At 33.2% G+C, this 23,177-nt stretch overlaps 1 protein-coding gene across 10 annotated transcripts in view; it reads left to right on the top strand.

Annotated features, from left to right (window-relative positions):
* The window catches only part of TBCK (TBC1 domain containing kinase), a 223,944-nt gene that overhangs the window by 51,901 nt on the left and 148,866 nt on the right, over window positions 1-23,177 (top strand). For 8 of the 10 annotated variants that reach the window (XR_005790785.1, XM_040476786.1, XM_040476777.1 and 5 more), the window contains 3 exons: window positions 8,809-8,923; window positions 10,894-10,967; window positions 18,453-18,594. Coding sequence is in view for 9 of the 10 variants with exons in the window: in XM_040476786.1 (XP_040332720.1) it covers window positions 8,809-8,923; window positions 10,894-10,967; window positions 18,453-18,594 (331 nt within the window). In the remaining variant the exon portion in view is untranslated. Of the gene's footprint in view, window positions 1-369; window positions 375-7,313; window positions 7,320-8,806; window positions 8,924-10,893; window positions 10,968-15,368; window positions 15,476-18,452; window positions 18,595-23,177 lie in introns of those variants that run through there. The other 2 variants (XM_040476813.1, XM_040476835.1) reach the window with 2 other exon arrangements.

Here is a 23,177-nt window from a genome sequence, read left to right on the forward strand (position 1 = left end):
GATAGATAGATAGATAGATAGATAGATAGATAGATAGATAGATAGATAAACAAAATAGTATTATAGAATTTATTATAGAGACCCTGATTTTTTTGAGAGGGACTTAGGCTTTTTGTTTGTTTTGTTCTGTTTTTACAATTGGCCCACATTCTGTGCAGGACCAATAGCTCATTGATCTCCATTCAGCCCTTGTTGGTGTTACGTTTCCCACTTTATACATTTGCAGACTGAGGCAGGATGAAATTGGAACATTCTCCAAGCAAAGCAAATCAGTGACAGAGTCTCCTGGCTTTATATCTGAACCTCAAACCACGAGATATGCTTTCCATATGTATTTTGATCTTATCAAATTAAGTTTCTGATGAGAAAGGAAAGTTATCTAGTATTCAAGTTGGAAAATTAATTTCCCAATTTTTGTATCCTATTGAGAACTAGTCACATTCCAGATTTATAGCTTTCAACTTTTTTTCTTCTTTGAGTGAGAACTAAATTGTAAAATATGCCCAACATTACAACTTAGGAACAGATGGGCTGATTTATTTCTAGACCTATTACAAAATAATCTTTAGGTAAGCAGTTAATCAATGCAGTGTTAGTTTCAAAACATCTGAATCTGAGGCAAATGAACTATTAAATTTAGCATGGATGGGTGACCTTTCAGGCTAAAATGTGTACCCATTGTGAAGTAAGTTATTTCCTTTCTGAATTCTAAAACTTTTTTTTCTTTAGAAAAAATATGCTCTGTTAAATAGTGTGGCATTTTTAGCAAAATGTTAAAATTTAGTGACAAGTGGCAAATTGTAAAAGCCTCAAGGACATTAACTCCCCACTGAAAATGACCCTCTCCAAATTCTAGAATTATAAACCAGTGAACCATTGAAAAATTATATACTACTTGAGTTCTTTTTTCTTGAAGTTACAGAAAGAGACTTTAGGCTGAAGATAACAGGAGTATACAGTTGTATTATTTTCTGAACATTAGTCATTAGTTTGATATCATTCCTCTTCATTTCTTAAATCACACAGTAGCTAACTAATTTTCATTTGTGTTTATTCTCCCTTAACATTTCACTTCAGGCTGATACCAAGTAAGAAATGTTTTAGACCAAAAGGAAAATTTCTGTGGGAGTGATCAGGTTTTATAAGGTGAAAGAACATCTTGAACTCATAGAATCCAGAAGTGTGTTTCCTCCCTTGGTTTGCTGACAGTATGGGTATTTTGGCTTGTGGAGTGGCCCTTAGAAATATCATGGATTATGGATCAGAGGAAATAGCATGTGTGGTTTTAGTTACCACCTATTATGAATGACTTCCAAATCTATCCCAGCAACCCTGACCTCTCACTTTCTTTCTTGGCCTCTATTTCTTGCAATCTGAATAACATCGCTTGTTGGAAACATTACAAATACCAAAAAGGAACTGATGGTTTGAAGCTGATAGGAATGTGTCCTTATTTTATTTTCTTTTTTAACACCTTTATTGAGGTATAATTGATACCCAAGAAGACTGAAATGTATATATTTGAGTTTGACTTTATGAATGCACTTGTGAAACCATCACTGCAATCAAGGTATAGATATTCTCATCACTGCTAAAAGTTGCCTTGTGTCCTTTTTATTTTTGTGTGTGATAAGAACACTTATAATGAGATCTACCCTACTAATAAAATTTTAAGTGGGCAATACAGTATTGTTAACTACAGGCATTATGTTGTATGGCAGATCTCTTTGGCATGGAACTTCTCTTACACAACTGAAACTTTAAATCAATTGATTTTCCTCTCTCCCCAGTCCCTGGTAACCATTTTCTTCTCTTCCCCAGTCCCTTGTAACCATTGTTCCATTCTCTGCTTCTATAAATTTGACTATTTTTTATACTTTACATAAGTGGGATCAGGCAGTATTTGTCCTTCTGTGGCCAGCTTATTTCACTTAGCATAATGTCCTCCAGATTTATCCATATTGTTGCAAATGGCAGGGTTTTCTTTCTTTCAAAAAAAAAAAAAACCTCTTAAGTCAGCTTATGAGAAATCTACTTCTTATAAATGAGATTGACACTGTTGATCCATTGCGAGTGTAATATACTTTTTTGAGCTGTTATTTAATTAATGGTTCATTAATTAATTAAGAATTTAATCTTGTTATCTGCACCCTCTTGCACCATCATGGATGTCATTGAATATATTTATTGAACACCTACCTTATAGTTACTGTGATAGATATAGGGATTGCAAGTTGAATAAGCTAGTACCTGCCTCAGGGTACAGTGAGAGAGACAAACCTATATAGAAATTATTACCATAGAATTAATAAGCTCTTCAACTATGTACTGTCAGAATACAGAGAAGTCCAATTCTCCCAGGGGTAGAGCCATCAGATGAGAAGCCATGAAGAATTCTATCCCCCACCCCCCAAACGAGTTGAAGTGACAGAATAGATCTAGAATAAAAGAAGGATGTCAAAACAGGGCTAGTTGAGATAACAGAGGAGGCTTAGAAAACAAGGGTCTCAAGGACTTAATGAGATTAAAGCGCAGGTCCTCAGAGAAGTATAGGAAATTGTGGTTGAAAGTCAGAATGTTTTAAGTAAATAGAGGTTGAACAACGTCTCATTGTGACAAACAATCTGTATTTGGCAATATTGGCTGGAGTTAGATGAAAATCTGTGGCTATGTACATGTGAAGCAAGCCAATCCTTATAGATATTAAACCCATGATCTTGGCCTCAGTATGTTTTAATCTGGTAAGCTAAACAGCTATAAATAATTTAGGGATGATTGAATCAGAAACACAGTGTAAACTTCCTTTGAAATACATCTGGAAAGGGATAAACAAGTATACTTAGTATTGTACTAACCTAGTAGTTTTGGAATTCATTAAGCCATGTTCGCAATTCAGAGACAACCAAGTTGACTCATGCCTAAAAGTTATTGTCAGTTGTTATTGCTTGTGATGGTGATGGTGGTAGTGACTTTTTTTTCTTTTTAAAATCTTTAATCTTTTTAAAGATCTTTAATCTTACTTTCTCAAGATTTATTTTTGTCGACCTGCTTTGGTCTCACCAATGTAATAAATAGATGTTCATGTTTTCTTTCTTATAAGACAGAAGAAAAGGATGACTCTCATCTGCTAACTTAATTGAATTATAGTTGTAATGAAATGCTGTGAATTCAATTGTATTAAAATTATTAGTTTATAAATCTGTCTTTACAACTATACTGCAGGTTTCTTGATTGTAGAGATCAGTTCTTTCTCTTGAGGTCCATGGAACCTAAAAACACAGTGGTGTAAAAAAAACACAGTACCAAGCAGCTAATGGCCACTTAATTGATGCGTTTAAATATAAATGAAAGTATTTTAAAATGTCACTTTGCTTTATTAAAAACTATTAATCATTATTTTGATAGCTACCTTTTTGGCCATATCTGTTTTTATAATCACCAAAGATTCTTATGCTCATTAAACTTCTCAGGGTGTCAAGGATAATGGTAACAAAGTAAATGCTACTCTTCTAATCTCTGGAATTAGCAGTAGTAACTGAAAATTTCAAAAGGAAGAGGATCTTTTATAATTTGAAGTTTGATTTACATTTTCTAGATTAGTGATGGATTTCTTTATTAACAAGATTCTGACTTGGGAACTGTGAAGGATGAAGTCCTTTTATCCCCTGCCAACATCTGTGTGTGTGTGTGTGTGTGTGTGTGTGTGTGTGTGTGTGTGTGAGAGAGAGAGAGAGAGAGAGAGAGAGAGAGAGAGAGAGACAGAGAGAGAGAGACAGAGAGAGAATCCCAATCTCTTAATCTTAACTCCTTCTGGAGCCCATTTTCAGTTAACTGTGACATGCTATTACTATACATATGACTTTTTATTTTGCTGTTGCATTATAATTGCATTAGCTACTTCAAAATAATTATCTTAAAAGACTTCATCATCTAAATTATTGGCAGTATTAGAGAATAGAGCTTTAAAAACAAGTAAATATACAGAATTTCACAAATACTGATTCTATTGTCTCATTATAGAAAATAACACTATCTTTTTCTTCTCCTTTATACTTGTATTTTAAAATAAATTTAAAAATTAAATCCTACAATAGGGCAGAAAACCAAATCTGATTTACTCTGATTTAGAAGAGTACTGAGTCCATTAGCTATAATACTCTCAAGTAATAGCTAAGGAAAGGTATGTCATGAGCTTCAGTTTTATATGTTTGAATATTTAAAAATTATTTCAGCGGGGCGCCTGGGTGGCGCAGTCGGTTGGGTGTCCGACTTCAGCCAGGTCACGATCTCGCGGTCCGTGAGTTCGAGCCCCGCGTCGGGCTCTGGGCTGATGGCTCAGAGCCTGGAGCCTGTTTCAGATTCTGTGTCTCCCTCTCTCTCTGCCCCTCCCCCGTTCATGCTCTGTCTCTCTCTGTCCCAAAAATAAATAAACGTTGAAAAAAAAATTAAAAAAAAAAATAAAAAAATAAAAATAAAAATTATTTCAGCATATATGCTCATCAACTCTATAATAGCATGAATGTGCTTTTTGACATGGAAGTATTTTCCAATTATATTTTATAATCAGCAAAAACAAGTTGTCAAAATAGAACATGTAGTCTTCTCTGTTCAGCTGTTTGAGAACTAGTTTAATGGAAAAATCACTTTAAAGGTTTGGTTTTAATTTCTTAAGGAAGGCATCTATATTGAAGTAGTGTGCAACTGAGGTCCTCTAGTGTCACAGCTGAATATGGCATCAGCTTTTAAGATTTTGTGAATTATGTGTGTGCATGTTGGAGAAAAGGACAACGAGGACAAGACAGATTACTATGGTAAACATGACTTACAGAGTCAAATGAGTTTAGAAAATTAAGTTCTTATCTTTTATTTGTTAGTCAATGTCAAGGAAAATTTTTCTTTGTTTTTAAAATGAGACAGGTCTGCATTCTTTCACATGCACATATTTGCCAGTATCACTATAGTTGTTTTAAAGTTCAGAATCTTTTCCTTTACAAAGTTGGTTTCTTTTTTGAGGCTGTTTAGGAAAACTCTTGTTACTTTCAAATTGTTTTTGTTTCACACATTTCCTATTTGCTTGAGTAGCTGTTGTGGCACTTTAATATGGGGGAAACTGCTTGATAAAGAGAAATCGTTTAAATAAGTGTTCTTTTTTTTGAGAGAGAGCACAGGAGCAAGCAGGGGAAGGGCAGAAGAAGAGGGAGAGAGAAAATCTTAAGCAGGCTCCACACTCAGCTCAGAGTCAGGGCTTGGGGATGACCTTGAGATCATGACCTAAGCCAAAATCAAGAGTCAGATGCTTAACCCACTGAGTCTCAAATAAGCATTCCTTATAAATAGCAACTTTTATTATTTCTTTTTTTACATACTTTATGAAGAATGTCAGTTTATTGCTTTGTTTTAAAGTATGGCTGGCAACTAAGGATTACCAGACATTTGAGGAAAAAATAGTCTGAGAGAAAGAAAGCCAAGGGAAGTGGGGGAAAAAAAAGCAAATAAAAAAAAAAAAAACAGAAACACCCCAGAGAAAATAAAGATAACACCCTTCTTTTCCCCTTAATTATTAACAGAATTCTAATAACTATCTTCAGAGAGATTCAAAAGAATAATGTATCCATAATCAAAAGAAAAGGATCTATTAAAGAACAACTAGAGAACAGAGCAAATTCCTTGGAAATTAAATAGTAGAAGAGATAGGACTAAAGGCCAGACTCATAGTAAATAAAACAGAAAGTTGATCTCAAGAATAGATGTAATTTTCACCTGCCCTCTGAGAGTTCTAACTAAAAGATATAGTAGAGGGAGAAAACAAAGACATAACAAACTTTTCCTTCTTAATTCTGCTAATGCAACATTTGAGTCTTCAGGTTAAAAGCCACACCTATTGCTTACTAACATAAATGCACAAATGCCCATACTCTAGATATACTGGACTAAAATTGTAAAAGTCTAAGGATGAAGTGAAAAAGAATCCCAAGCTTCCGGAGGGGAATAACAAGGTGTCTACAACGAAATTAGATTGATATTGGACTTCTTACTATTAATAAAGGACAATAGAGAAATCTTTTGCCAAGTTTAAAGGCAAGAATAAGACATTTTAAGACCATGCTTTAAAATTTCCTACTCACGCCACTCTTAAGAAAAATTTTCTCATGGATGTATTCTAACTAAATAAAAATGTAAATACAAAATGAGTAAGAAGTATAAAAATGATGATAGCTGATGATAACCTTCATAATAGAGGTATAATTATGAAATTATAGTATCCATCAAATCCTGATGACTGATACATTTTCTCTTGAGAGCTAGGGGTTAAGTGGCTTAGGAGTATATTGTTTTCTTAGTTCTACAATGAATATTTACTAATCATAGTATAGCAATGTGACAACCACTTCCCATCTGTCTCAGAGTGAAAGCCAAAGGCTTTACAATGGCCTAAATAGCCTTACATGATCTGGCTCCTTGTTATGTCTCTGCCCTCATCTCCTAACACCTTGCCCTTTGCTCACTCTACCGCATGCACAGTGGCTTTGTTGCACTTTTTGAACTGCTATGCAATCTTCCAGTTCAGGACTTGCCTACTGTGCCCTCTGCCTGAATCACGTATTTCCCAGAGAGCTACATGTCTTTTTCACTTCCTTTAGATTTCTGCACAAATGTCATCTTAGTGATGCCTTCCTTGATCTTCCTTCTCTACATGTAATAGCAACCTGCTATCCCACATTCTCTCTTCCTTTTCCTCCTTAACACGTAATTACTATGTATCATATATTTACTTGTTTATTTGTTTAGCCTTCAAGAAAGGAATGTAGATTTCTTTTGTTTCATCTATAAAATTCAATAATTTAAAAATAATATAACTAATAAAAATCAGGAGTTGGGAAAGGAAAATGGGAATGTTGTAAAAGTATATTAATTATATCATCTTGCATAGCAAAGACTTAATAATGTTAACTAAAATCTAACCAGCAGAATTGAAAACAGAAATTGCTAAGGGTGGATACCTCTGGAAAGTCAGACTAGGATGAGAGGAAAGGGATTTTAGCTTTTCATGTCTTGCTCTTTCTTATGGACTTAATTTGGAGGAGGGAGTCATATTACAAATATTTTTTTGAAAATTTTCTTCAGCTTACTTTTTTAACATCAGGTTTATTGAGCTGTAATTTACATACTTTAAAATATAACTTTTTTAGTGTACAGGTCAGTCAATTTGACAAACTCAGTAGTGTAATCATCATCAAAGTCAAGAACATAACAGTTCTGTCAGGTAAATTTTCCACATATTCTCTTGCAGTCAACCCGTCCCTCCAAGCAAGCCCATGATAATCAGTGATCTGTTATTCCATCCTTTTACTTTAATGTATGCCTTTTATTTAATGTGGGTTCCTTATAGTCTGAATATAATTGAGGCTTAATTCCTATGTAATCTGACAATTTTTATCTTTCAGTTTAGATGTTTGCATTTACATTTAATATGATGTTTGATACATCCTAATTAAAGTCTGTTATTTTCTAATTGTTCCATTTGTTCTTTGTTCTTTTTTTCCTTTTATTCTACCAGCTTTGAGGTTGACTATTTTTTTTATTTATCTTTACTTTTATTTATCTTTACTATTTATTATAAAATAAATTTATAAATTTATTTATACCTTTTAAAAAATTAGTTTTAGTGATTACCTGTAGATATTAATTTAATTTTTAAAAGTCTAATTTAAAATGTCAGGGGCACCTGACTGGCTCAGTTGGTAGAGCATGTGACTTATCTTGGAGTTGGGAGTTTGAGCCCATGTTGAATGTAGAGATTACTTACAAAAAAACAAAAATCTTTAAAAAAAAAAAAGCATAATATAAACCAATTAAGATAGATAGATAGATAAAATGTCAAAAAATGAGTAGAAAAGAAATCTATACAAAAATGTTAATATTGATAGTTTGGGGGATTGGGTTTGAATTAGTCTTTCCCACTTTCCTTATATCATCCCTAACTTCCCATGTTAATGGTTCTTGATTTAAAAAAAAAAATGGAGGGCACCTGGGTGGCGCAGTCGGTTAAGCGTCCGACTTCAGCCAGGTCACGATCTCGCGGTCTGTGAGTTCGAGCCCCGCGTCGGGCTCTGGGCTGATGGCTCAGAGCCTGGAGCCTGTTTCTGATTCTGTGTCTCCTCTCTCTCTGCCCCTCCCCCGTTCATGCTCTGTCTCTCTCTGTCCCAAAAATAAATAAACGTTGAAAAAAAAAAATTAAAAAAAAAAATGGAAAGATATGGAAAAAGAGAGAAACTGGGCATTCCACTGGAAGATGGCTTAGGAAGAATTAAAGAGAAATGTTTGATAAATTGTCAGTTGCTAGGGGTTGTTTTGTGGATATGGAAAGTAACCTCGTGTCCATCTACCATAAAATATATTTTAGCTATTTTTCAGGAACTTAGGTATTTTGTCTTGAGCAGGAAAGGTGGTTTTCATTGACTTAGTTCTGCCTTATATTTGAAACTTCCCAGATAATTTGGCAAAGACAAACCTGTAGAAGGTTAATTGTGCATCACCAAAATTCAACTCCCTCCCTGCTGTTAGAGTAGGCTTAGAAAACTGTAGGATCTTTGCCAGATCAATTCTGTTGTAATCATAAAATCCAAAATATGTATGTAGTGGATATTTTATAAAATTTATAGATCATATTTTCTCTGAATAGAAGAGGAATAATAAAAATACAACTCTTTCAATTTTTATAATGTCATTTCATTCTTTAAAACAGGTTCTGTATCTGCTTTGTAATTGTATCTGTTGATCTGTGACTTTTTTTTTTTTTCTTTGTAGCTACTCAAAGGTTTTGTGCATAGCATTTGAGGTACTTCAGGGTTTGCAGTATATGAACAAACATGGTATAGTACACCGGGCACTTTCTCCTCATAATATTCTTTTGGACCGAAAGGTAATTGTCAAATAATAAATTAAGTAACAAATATTTTATTTGTTATTTGTGGGTGGAAGCTACTGAAATTAGACCCACTCTATCAGAGGGTCTTTAGAATACAAATATGTTTTAATAATACTCATAATGAAATGGCTGTATGAAAGTGATATACTTGTGGCAGTTAGGAAAAAAACAACTACCTTTATGGGGCACCTGGGTGGCTCTGTCAATTAAGTGTCCAACTTCAGCTCAGGTCATGATCCTGGAGTTCGTGAGTTCTAGCCCCACATCGAGTTCTCCACTGTCAGCACAGAGCCTACTTCAGATCCTCTGTCGCCCCCTCTCTGCCCTTCCTGTCCCCCCTCTCAAAAATAAATAAACAATAAAAAAAACTATCTTTAAATTTTTTGTCCATGTGTTTTTTTCACATGCATTATTCCTTTTTCCTCAAGATTCATTTTCTAACTTCATGTTTTGTTTTTCCTTTCATTCACTTTCTGAAAAGTATGCATTATAGCTTCCCAGTCCACGCCTCTGAGTTTGCTTTCATTTTTAAAAAATGTTTATTTATTTTGAGAGACAGAGAGAGCGAGAGCGCACACATGCATACATGGGAGGAGCAGAGAGAGGGGGATAGAGAGAATCCCAGGCAGGCTCCCTTCTTTCAGCACAGAGCTGGATGACATGGGCTCAATCTCATGGATCGTGAGATCATGTCCTGCTCTGGAATCAAAAGTTGATCACTTAACCGACTAAGCCATCCAGGCACCCCTGGATTTGCTTTCATTTAAAGAAAGCTCTATTGACACAGAGTATTTTTCTGATAGTACAACTGTTTTGCATTTTCTCCTGTTTATTATTCTTCCTCCCTATTTTTTCTTCTTTTTTTTCTTCCCCATTACCTTCTTTATTTACCAACTGTTCATACCTAGTTTCCTTTTTTATTGGAGTACCACTTCTTTACTTGGAAATCTTATGGGTGATTAATAAGAACCAAGTCAACCTCTGTAAGAGAATTATGGGTAGCAAAATGGTATATTTTCAGGAATAATCATACTTTCATTTTTTCATAAGCATTTAAAATAGCTTTGAAAGAAGTGTGTCTTGGGAATTATTTTTTATATTAGAAGGATTATTATTTTCCTCTGATTCTTTTCTAGACTTTTAATATAATTATGCTATGGTATTAAAAATCATAAAAGCTAAAATGGTACTCATTCATTTCATATTTATGGCAGTGGAGTATATAACCAATCTGAGTTGTTTGGAGATATAAATGTTTTGTAATGCTGAGAAGTAAAGTTCTTGAGAAAAAGAAAAAAAAATTTAAATCAACTTAATGTGTTTTAAAGTCTTAAATATCTAAAAGGAGGAAAACTTAAGAGACTTACAAAATTTATATTTGTCTTTTATTAAGAATCTCTTGTGATAATTATGGCTTTTTCAAACAATATAAATGATTGTTGGAAATCTAGCAGATTCACTAATATCTTCATGATTTGGTAACTAATATTTCCAAGTTAAGAATTCCCATGTCAGGGTTAAATTTATGACATTATGAATGGACTTGGAACTCCTTGAAAAAAAAAAATTTATCTTGTGAAAATTACCAAAAATGTTCCAAGCAGGGATTCAAGACAAATGAGAACATTTCTGCTTTTTTTGTTTTGTCAACATATCTGGAAAATTTTTATAATTTTATAAAAATATAAATTTAATTTTTAAGTGTTGTTTTGAGATCTATATACAAGTAATATATATGTGTATATCTATACATACATGTATGCATATACATATACATATATTTGTAATGAGAATAAAGCAGGCTTCACACATTGGCAAATAGTTTTTATTATAGTTATGATAAAATACAATTTTTTCTTAATGTACCTCACTAATGGTGATTTCCTTACTTATGATACATAATGATATTTTTTCCTACTAATAATATTAAAATATTTAATAATGTTTTATTATTATTATTGTAGGGACATGTTAAATTGGCTAAATTTGGACTTTATCACATGACAGCTCATGGTGACGATGTTGATTTCCCAATTGGGTGAGGATATGTTTTCTTTTCTTCTGAGTTGTGTCTTAAACTTTGTAATATTTGATGAAATGTGTATTCTGTTAATGGTGATACTGCTTTCTAATAAAAAACTAGCTTTTCTTTATTAACATATTTTTATCTTCCATATACTTTTAAAAGAGTAGACAATGAGTTTTTCCCAGTATCCAAAATATATATAATGTTGATATTTCATTGAATTGTCAGAGGCTAATAGACTATTGACCTTCTTTACCTTTTAATGCTTGATAATTAATTTTATTTCATCCAGAATTAGGTAAAATTAAGGCAAGAAGGTTGGCCAGATTCTCACTTAGTGTGTGTTCCTTAAAAGACTGAGAAAAATTGTTCTCATATTATTTTCTATTGTTTCTAAGTTTAATTCCTTGTTCTCTAAGATGTAATTGCATGTTAAGACTCAAACTGAGTCATTGTAGGTATCAGAGGTAATAGGGTAGAAAGTCTGTGTTTAAGTTTGGAGAGGTTTATTTGATCACTTCTGATAGAATTTTAATTTATGTTGGCCTCCAAGAAAGGAAAGTTTATTTTATCCTGTTCTCAACTCAATGCTTGTGATACAGATTTTGTGTTGTATTTATTGTGTGGTTGCTTTTTAGACATTTTAATAATATAATTCTTTTATTTTTTGAGTGTTTAGTTTTCACATTGTTTTCAATACATAGAAGTTTCAAAATAGTACAAAGAATCACTCTATTGCCTTCACTTAGATTCCCCAAAGATTAACATTTCACTACTCTTGTTTTCTCTCTTTCTTTTTTCTTACTCGTATATGTGTATGTTCATATAAGTACTTTTTGTATCATTTAAGAGCAATTAATGCATATGATGGCCTTTTACCCCTAAATACTTCAGTTTGTATTTCTTAAAAAAGGAATTTTCTTACATAACCACAAAACAAGTATCAAAACAAGGAAATTAAAATTAACATAATAGTGTTATCTAATCTAGATATTTTAACCATAATGTTCAGTTGCTTTGTGATTTTTTTAATAGTGCCCATTTGCATTTTGCTCTTTGGGCTCTCTCAAATCAGTTTTGTCACTCCATTACCAAGAATTATGGTTTGGAGTCATGGCGTGTGTTTCTGCAGGAGAACATTGCTTTAATTAGATGTTTAAAAAAAGGGATTCATTTATAATTTATCCTTTTACCTTTATAAAGTAAATTGTAAGTTTCTACCTAAAATTTTTGTTAGTTAGACCATAGCTAATAATCTTAAAATAAATTGCTTAGTCGTTCCTTCTTTATTTATTAAGACAACATTTATTGAGCACCTTCTCTTCTGGCTGCTGGATGTGCAAAAATGGATAAGGTAGGTTCTTGTTTTCAAGAGGCTCATTGTTTAATGGGAAAATGTCCTCTTTTGGTGGCCTATTTATAATAAGGTACAATAAATTAATCATATAGTTTTGTATACCAAAACTTGTGATCATAGGAAACAAGCAATTGTTTTCCAAGCATGAAAACTATCTTATAAAAATAGCCTACATTTTATTTGTTTAAAAAAAAAACCTTTGAATGTAATAAGTCCACAATAAAGCCCTAATGTCTTCTTTCCTATGTGATAATTGCCTTTTGAAGTACCTTTTAGGGAGCAGTAGTCTGATAGGAAGTATGTGATTGCTGCTGCTGCTTCATATTGTCTAGATCAATCTGTGTGAGAGAAGAACTCCAAAAACACAGTGTAAACAAAAATTACTTTAATTTTTTACCTTTTATTGAAAGGTGCTTTATTTAGTGATGAATACAAGAAAGGAAGTGACTTTTTGTAAAGCACACCAAGCATGTTGAAGAACCACATTTGAATTTAAAATGCTTGGGCAGAATTGGTCTTGTGTGCCATTTGTTCTGGTTTACTTTGAAGTCTTGAACCCAAAGGGTCTGACCAGAAAGTATCAAAGAGCAAAATGTGAAACATTAGCCAGGAAAAATAAAGTGATCAAACAGCTAAGGCATGAAAGAAAATATTTACACCAGAAGAAGCTTGCCGTTGATTCAAAAGACAAATATTGAGGAACAACAAAGTAAAATGTTAACATCTGTTTCAGAATATTGTAAAGAGTTAGAAATTGGACATTCATTTCTGTTGGCCAGTAGCTTAATACCTTGTTAAAACATCAAACAGATGATGAAAGCCACTTTTGTTTACCTCACTAGTCATACTTAAGGCAGAGTTCTGTTAATTTTCTTTGAGTGTTGAAATGCTATGCTAAAGAAGAAACACTTGTTAAAAGAAGAGTGTCTATATTAAAACCAATCCTAGGGTTTATTATTTTTATTAATTAGTTTAATTATTTCTTGATTTGAAGGGAAATTCAAATTTTTGGAGCAAGGATCACCTCTATGCTTCTAGAGATTACCAGTTGGAAGTTTTAGGTATAATGATTTACCCATAGCATTGCTTGATTTTTAACTACCCACAGCATTATTTTTGGATAAGATATGCTGAAAATCAGGATTAAAAATAAACAGTTTGCCTTCTAGATGTATTATGGTGATTATGCTTAGAAATACAGTATTGTATTTTCATCATATTTTCCATTTTTATAAAAACATCTTTAGGTACTCACTAATATTTATAACAGTTTGGTGAGGTAGACATTATTATTCCTATTTTCAGATTAAGAAACCACAGTTCTATATAGAACTGAAACTGGAATACAGGTATTATAATAATACCAAAGACATACTTCTTCCACTGGGCTGCAATTGTTTCCAGAGATGTCATTTAGAAGAGCAATATGATCACGTTAGGGTAAAATAACATAATAGAAATTTGTACATGAGAGAAATATATGAGCAAATTAAAGGTGGATATTAGTAGCATCATCATCATCATCATTGTATTAAAATGGAAATTTAAAAACCTAATTTACCCATTTGAATTTAAGGTATGTTCTCTGATTTAATTGACTTATATTTTACATGTCAGTTAAGTACTGGCCATCATAGTGTGAGGAGGTGGCTATAGACTAACACAAGAAGAGAAATGGAACTAATATTTGAGTGTCTACATTGCATATATTACATAGATGTTCCATATACTTATACATTTTTATTGTCATTATTGCAGGGTGCCATAATAATCTAATATCCTAGAATTGAAAAGGCCGGATAATTGTGCTCATGACTAAGTCTGATGATAAATGAAGAAAGGGTATGCACCTATGCAATAAGTAGGGCAGAATTCTACTCATTTTCATTTCTAAAGCTGTTTGTGTTTCTTTTAAAAAATATATATATATATATATATTTTTTTTTTTTGAGAGAGAGAGATGGAGGGGCTGGGGAGGGACAGAGAGAGGGAGACACAGAATCTGAAGCAGGTTCCAAGCTCTGAGCTGTCAGCAGAGCCCAACATGGGGCTTGAACTCACAGACCACAAGATGATGACCTGAGCTGAAATCAGACACTTAACCGACTGACCCACCCAGAAGACCCTGTTTTTGTTTCTTTTGTTTATAGGCAGTAAGATTTAAATTTAGTACTTCTCAATATATCTGAAACTTATGTACTGTCTGCTTTTTAAATCACCTGTAAAGGGGCATCTGGGTGCTTCAGTCAGTTAGGTGTCCAACTCTTGATTTTGGCTGAGGTCATGATCTCATGGTTTGTGAGATCAAGCTCCACCTCGGGCTCTGTACTGTCACTGCAGAGTCTGCTTGGGATTCTCTCTCTTACTTTCTCTCTGCCCCTCCCCTGTTCACACACACGCATCCTCACTCCCACTCTCAAAATAAACAAACTTTTAAAAAATTGTCTGTAAGGTAGTCTTAGTGGACGTTTTTTAAAGGAAATGTTATTTTTTAGCACAAATTAACTGAGCATATCTTACATTTAAAATGTGTTGGTAGTTGCAGAGGATTTATAAAAGTGAATATGATACACAGATGCCCTCAAATTGTGGTTTTTTTGAAGGAGGGTAAATTTTTGTTTACTAAGTATTATAAACATAGAAAAAAACAAAACATAAAAATGGGTAGTATTACATATTGTGTATAGTCCATTACATACATATGAAACAAGTAAAATAAGTATCTTATAGTCATTAGAGAACCATAAAGATACAGAGAAAATATCATGGGGATTCACTGAGAGAAGAAATAATTTCCATCTCAGCAAATCAACTTAAGGTTTTATGGAATTATTCATAAAATGAATTCATTAGAAAATTAAAGTTAGAAGTTTGACACATTTTATAGAGTATACTGTTTATAAAAGCTTTGTCTGTTTTTTAAATGTTTTATTTATTTTTGTGAGAGAGAGAAAGCACAAGCGGGAGAGACAGAGAATCTGAAGTGGGCTCTGTGCTGACCACAGAGAGCGGATATGGGGCTCAAACTCAGGAACACAAGATCATGACCTGAGCCAAAGTTGGATGCTCAACCACTCAACCAACTGAGCCACCCTGGAGTTCTAAGACTTTGTCTTTTTTATTAAATAAAATGGCTTACATTTTTGAGTTTAGAAGACAGAAGGTAGGTATTTTAGTCTGATAGGAAGATATTTTACACAATAATATGATTTTCTTACCAATTCCTTTATATTTGCTGTTGAATTTCCTGCTAAAACTTTTCCTGTACTTGGGGCATCTGGGTGGCTCAGTTGGTTAAGTGTCTGATTCTTAATTTTAGCTCAGGTCATGATCTCATGGTTTGTGGGTTTGAGCCCACATTGGGCTCTACATTGACAGTGCAGAGTAGAGTCCGCTTGGGATTCTTTCTCTCCCTCTCCCTCTCTCTCTCTCCCTCCCTCCCTCCCTCCCTCCCTCCCTAAATATTCAGATGGCTTAGGAAATCTATAAACATAATTTAATAGAGCATATATCAGTAATAATATATCAGAAGTAAAATTCAGTCATTTCTCTGGATTCTTACAAACATCTGATAGATTTAACATCACAACATTTTCATTAAAATTTTTTCTTAATAAAAAAGAACTATGTGAATACTTCCTTAATGTAGTGAAATCATCCATTTATCTATATCTGCCTGTTATTAGAAAGAAAGACTGATCTCAACCCAAAGTTTTCAGGTTTTAAACAAAATATTTATTAACACCACTGTCATTTGACAATGTATTCCTGGTACTAATGAATGGAGTTGCACAAGGAAAAGAAATCAGATAAATATCAACAATGGAAAGAAGATAAAATTATTATTTCTCAGTGAAATTACTAGAAACAAAAGTTCTAGGAATGCAAGGTTGGTTAAACATCAGGGAATCAATGTATTTAAACTCATTAGCATATAAATGAAAAGAATCATATGTTCCGTTTGTAATAAATACAGAAGAGGTATTCAAAAATTTTCAAAATTTATTCATGGTTAACACCAATAGAAATTTTTGCGCTAAGAGCTATAATGATAGAAAGGAGGAAACAAAACTGTTACTTTAAACAAATCAGGTAAGCACAACTGATTTGATTATCTACAAGACTACTCAAAAGAATTCTCCCATAAAAGATGAGGGTTTAGTGAGGTTGTAGATATAAAAGTAATACAAAGAAATTACTTACAAATCAGCAAAATATATACAATACCTGATAAGAAACTAATCAGGTATGTTTAATATCTCTGTGAAAGAAACATAAATCCTTTTTAAAAGACATTACAAAAGGCCAAAGTAAATATAGAGATATCGTGTTCATAGAGTGTTAGGGTCAGTATCAGAAAGATGCCAATTCTTCCCACCCTGTTCTACATTTGATCTAAGTTCAATGAAAATTCCAGCTCTGTGTGTGTGTGTGTGTGTGTGTGTGTGTGTGTGTATTAGAGAGAAACTTTGACAAGATAGTTTTATATATATGTAAAACTATATATATAATTATTTATGTATGATATAAATATTAAGTTAATAATATTAATAATATTAATATATTATGATAATATTTAATTATTAGTTAAGTTAATATAAATTATATGGATTATTATTAAAAATATATAAATATATAAAAATTAAAAATATTTATAATAAGAATATAATATATATTATTTATATAATATACATTTATATATTATTATAAGTTAATATAAATAAGAACATTATTATATATTATTTATTAATTAAATTATATGCTATACACAATTATATTTATTAAATATTAAATTAATAATATAAATAATAAATATATTATAACAATATTATTTAATTGTTAAATTGATAGTATAAAACTATAATATAATTAATGTAAATATTAAATATAAAATTAAACAAAAGTACCTAGACACTCTTGTAGAGAAATTAAAAGATGTGTGTGTTTTGAGAGGATTTAATTTAGCAATATTGGCAATTATTTATGTAATATTATAGACTTAAAATAGTACAATGGTACAGTGTTAGGCAAGCTTACCAATGGAACAAAATAGGGAGCCAAGATGCATACCAACATGTATGTAGAGATTTTATTTGTGGTAGAAACTGGTACTATGGACTACTTGGGGGGAAATAGGGTATCAATAAATAGAGTAGATCTCAATTGATTATCTGTGTAGGAATGAAACTTCCAGAATGTCCTTCACAGTTTGGTCAAATAAATTAAGTGCACCAATACAATGAAATTTTTCACAGTTTTCAAAGAGAATGAAGCAAATCTACACTTATTTTTATAGAATGATCTCTAAAATGAACTCTAAGTGGAAAAACAAAGGTGTGCAGAGTAGTGTGTATAGTATGCTGCCCCATGGAACAGTGGTGATGGATGGTCAAGTTTATCTCTATATAAATATGTATGGGTGCCTGGAGTATAGAGATGGGAGAGTCTTACTTTTCAATGTATGTATTTTTAAAGATTTTGACATTCCGACTACTTAAAAGAATACATACTATTTTAAGGGGCGCCTGGGTGGCGCAGTCGGTTAAGCGTCTGACTTCAGCCAGGTCACGATCTCGCGGTCCGTGAGTTCGAGCCCCGCGTCAGGCTCTGGGCTGATGGCTCGGAGCCTGGAGCCTGTTTCCGATTCTGTGTCTCCCTCTCTCTCTGCCCCTCCCCCGTTCATGCTCTGTCTCTCTCTGTCCCCAAAATAAATAAACGTTGAAAAAAAAAAATTTAAAAGAAAAAAAAAAGAATACATACTGTTTTCAAAGATAAAATGTACTTTAAATAATAGGTGTAGGGAGAAGACAGGAAGTAAGAAGGAAAGGAAAAACACCTGGAAACAGAATGCTGGAAGAAGGCATGTGTCAGAAAGAGAAGAAAACAAAGAGAAGAACTACAGCTTCAGAGAGACATAGTAGCTTTAAAATTATTTGAGACTCATACATATTTTCTCTTGATTCTAGACACGAAGACCTGTATTATGATGGTTAGTTTAGAATTCTTCCTTGCAAAGTTTGTTAATTTATTTTCCCTGGACTTTTACTTAGATCTTACCATACTGATTGTAAAAATGTAATATTACTTTTACCCCTTTGTAGTCTGTAGTAATTGTTCATTTATTTAATGTATCATTTTAGGTATCCATCATACTTGGCACCCGAGGTAATTGCACAAGGAATTGTCAAAAGCACTGATCATATGCCAAGTGAAAAACCATTGCCTTCTGGCCCCAAATCAGATGTGTGGTCTCTTGGAATAATTTTATTTGAGCTTTCTGTGGTATGTATAAAGAAATATTAAACTAAAAAGAAATTGTATGCTTATTAGAATAAGTTTTTTGGATAGGAAAGCTACTTAACCATAATACATTTTTGCTTTCTGGATTGACTAGGTATGAGGGAAAAACACATAAATCTATTTGACTTGTTAAAAAATCTTGTTTGACAATTTATTTGCATATATTTTGGTATCTTTAGAAGTGTTTGTTTTGTACTTTTGCTAAGTATGAACAAACTTACACCATACTAAGTGTAAAAAATTAAACAGTTCCAGAAATGTTTACTCTAAAGCTGCTTATACTCTTTGCATGCTCTCTCTCCATTCTGTGGTATTCTTTCTTCCCTAAATACCTTCTTCTCTCCTGTTCTCTTATATTTTCTAGAAGACTCACTTTGTAGTGGACTTATGTTTCATGAGACCTTTCCTAGATACCCTCTTTATTTATTAGGGCAAAGACTAAGCTGATATTAAAAAGAAAGAACTTAAAAATATAGTAGCTTAGAGAACATAGGTGTTTTCCTGCCTCTTGTAACACTCCACACCATGCGGAAATCCAGAATTTGGCTCTGTCAGTCTCAAATGTCTGGTTTCCAAAACCGATTTCTTTATCACCATGTTTAGCCATAGGGAAGGAGGGGAGTGAGTTCATGGTACTGTCTTTAAGAAGATGATCTGGGTACCTGGGTGTCTCAGTCATTGAGAATCCAGCTTTTGATTTTGGCTCAGGTCGTGATCTCATGGTTCATGAAATCAAGCCCTGCATTGGGCTCCGCACTGACAGTGCTGAGCCTGCTTGGGATTCTCCCTCTTCCTCTCTCTCTGCCCCTCTCCTGCTCATGTTCTTTCTCTCAAAATAAATAAATAAACATGAAAAATAATTTTTAAAAACAATGATCTAAAAGTGCAGATATCAACTCTACTTTTCATTGTGACAGTTTACTTAAGTGGCTACGTTATAGGTACAAGGGAGACTAAGAAATGTAGTCTTAGCTGGACACATAAATATTGAGGAAGAAGATGAGAATGAATTTAGAGGGACAAAAAACAGCCTGTCATGGCCAAGATGAAAATAATTTTGGAGGAACAACTAACGATCTGTCAATCCTGCTTCTAAATAACTACCAGCATTAGGTCCTTATCTTCTTTGCTCTTCTGTTATGACATGTGTCACATGTGCCTACTTTACTTGGACAATGAGATCTTTAGAAGCAGAAATTTTTCATCTATACTGTATAATTGTTGGAAAAATGAAATAATACATATATATAAAGTACTTAGTATAGTATGTTATATAGCAAATGGTCCCTGGATGTTATCTTTTATTATGATATTACAATATTTTATGATTAGGAAAAATATTTTATGATTAAAATCATAATATTCATAATAACATGGTAGTTTACCTGTTGGCACAGCTTTTTCTAAGGGAAAATACCAGATTTTCTGATTCTTTGCTATTCTCTGTCTAGACCATTTTAGTTTTCATTGGTATGAAATAATGATAAATCTCATTGTTGTTTAAAATCATAGCCTAGGGGCACCTGGGTGGCTCAGTTGGTTAAGCATCCGACTTCGGCTCAGGTCATGATCTCGTGGTTCGTGAGTTTGAGCCCCGCATCACGCTCTGTGCTGACAGCTCAGTGCCTGGAGCCTGCTTTGGATTCTGTGTCTCCCTCTCTCTGCCCCTTACCCACTCACACTCTGTCTCTCTCTCAAAAATAAATAAACATTAAAAAACTTTTTAAAAAGTCATAGCCTAAATGAAAAATCTTATTGAAATGTGAATGTGAAGTATATGGAAGTGTAAATTTGAAATGTACAACTTTTCCTTTTTATTACGTAACCTATATCTAAACTCTGTATTAATGATCAGGGTATATGTCCTGTGAGTAATTCAGTTCAACAAATGTAGATGAGTATTTACTGTATGTATAGCATCATGACAAATGCAGCAAGAGATAAACTGTGTTTAGGACACATTGTCAAGAAGCTTATAATTTAATTCAAATCCATAAACTTAGAAGATAAACTCAGAAAAGCTATGTGAATTCCAAGAAAGGAAATATTCATTTCATAATACGGACTTCATGACATTTTAAGTGATACTTACGTTTACACAGTCTAGTTTTAGAATGGCATACTGAATATAAGCTTAAATCTTCCTACTTCATCAAACCTTTAGAATTGATATAAAATATTAAGATATAAATTAATAGCACACTAACAACTAAAAAGGGAACTTTTGGTATGCTAAAAATCCTAGGAAATAGATGAGAGGCTATACCAAAGCCGTTTTGCTAGGAAGCTCTTACCATATCACCAGAAAGGCAATACAGCCACTGTGCCACCCAGAAGTTTCCATAGTCCAAAAGATGTATAGGAAAATTTGTATTAAGAGGTGAGAACATTTCTAAGAAATACCAAACACCTAAAACAATACATCTACAATATGATACATGCAATAAATACATACATCTACAATAAAAAAGAAGCAACAAGAAGAATTTACACCATTGAAAGGACTTTAAAATAAATGTACATGTTTTTTAGGAGATAAAGAAAACAATGCCATTTGTGAAACAATAATAGAAACTCTGAGTCAAGAACATTTGCTGAAAAGAACAAGAACCAGTTAAGGGTTTTAAGGAAAAAAAATGTAACTATTGAAATAAAGAACTAAAGAGATGGATCATAAGAAACGAGACACACTGAACATAGAAGATGAAGCTGAGTAATTCTCCCAGAATATGTCACAAAGAAATAAAGAAGTTGAAAATATAAAAGAAATTTAATTTTTTTTAATGTTTATTTATTTTTGAGACAGAGAGAGACAGAGCATGAACGGGGGAGGGTCAGAGAGAGGGAGACACAGAATCTGAAACAGGCTCCAGGCTCTGAGCTGTCAGCACAGAGCCCGAAGCGGAGCTCGAACCCACGGACCGTGAGATCATGACCTGAGCCGAAGTTGGCCACTTAACCGACTCAGGCCACCCAGGCGTCCTGTAGAAATTTTAAAAGACAGGGAAGATAGATCCAGATGTTCTAATATTTGTTATATAGTTGTATTAGAAACCAAGACTAAAGCCCTTGGTTTCAAAGAACCCACTAATTACCTTGCAGGGCAAATGGGAAAAAAAATCACAACATACAACAACAACAAAAAAACAACAACAAATACCTTGAAATCATATACTCTACTTTTAGAATAACCAATAATGAAATAATAAGTAACATTTATGGAGAACTTTTCAAGAATCAGGTACTTTTCTAATCTCTTTACATCTATTATTTTAGTCAATACTCACACCAGTCTTATAAAATTTAATTATTATCTTTAGTTTACAGATCAGGAAATTGAGGTACAAAGAAATTAAGCAACCCGTCTTAGTTACACAATAGTAAGTACTTGAGCAAATTTGTACCCATCAACTATATGCAAAGCTGGACTCTTAACTAACACACCAAGCTTCCTTCACTAAGCTCTGATGTCTTTATCACTGTTAATGAGAAAATCTTCAAATGTGTTGGAGAGAAAAGACATACTACCTACCAGGAATGAGATTGGCATTAAACTTCTTAGTAGCTTGGAAGTAAGAAAGCAGTGGTATAATGCCATCAAAGTGCTGAGAGAAGTAATTTGAATTTTGAATTCTTTAATTCACAAAATTAACATTCAGGAGTGGGAATGAAATAAAGGATATATACAAAAATTTGATAGCCATGAAGAAAAAAAACTACTGGTAGGGAAATAACCTGAGTCAGAGTCTGTATGCCTGAACAGGCAGAGTGTGCTCACTGTATTGCAAGTAATCAAATTGAACTGCTTCGTGTGTGTGTGTGTGTGTGTGTGTGTGTGTGTGTGTGTGTTCATCATACGTAGATAAATAGTAAGCACTTAGATTGAAAAGATATATTGGGGGGCGCCTGGGTGGCGCAGTCGGTTAAGCGTCCGACTTCAGCCAGGTCACGATCTCGCGGTCCGTGAGTTCGAGCCCCGCGTCAGGCTCTGGGCTGATGGCTCGGAGCCTGGAGCCTGTTTCCGATTCTGTGTCTCCCTCTCTCTCTGCCCCTCCCCTGTTCATGCTCTGTCTCTCTCTGTCCCAAAAATAAATAAAAAACATTGAAAAAAAAATTAAAAAAAAAAAAGATATATTGGAGCCATATCCTAGAAGACTTTGATTGCTGAATTGAGAAGTTTATATTTAGTTATATACGGTATGTAGGACCATTTAAAGTTTTTAAATAAGATATTGATAAAGTCAAACCTGCATATCTAGAAGATTAATAAGATAGTAGTGTAAGAAATTGAGACAGGAATGGCAACTTTTTCTTTCAATGATCTCTCCACCTGTAGTTCTAATTTCATAAATGTTTAAGAAAGTTTTTGCTCTCTCTTAAAAAAGAAGTTTTTTTTTTCCTCCACGTAAAGACCAAGGTATATTCTTAAGCCTTTTCTTCCTTTTTTAAAATGTTTATTTGTTTATTTTGAGAGAGAGAGAGAGAGTGCACAAGCAGGGAAAGGGCAGAGAGAGAGGAGAGAGAGAATCCCAAGCAGGCTCCTCACTCAGCGCTGAGCCCAATGT

Source organism: Herpailurus yagouaroundi, unplaced genomic scaffold, assembly GCF_014898765.1.
Source record: "Herpailurus yagouaroundi ecotype Mexico unplaced genomic scaffold, PumYag 28, whole genome shotgun sequence".
NCBI lineage: Eukaryota > Metazoa > Chordata > Mammalia > Carnivora > Felidae > Herpailurus > Herpailurus yagouaroundi.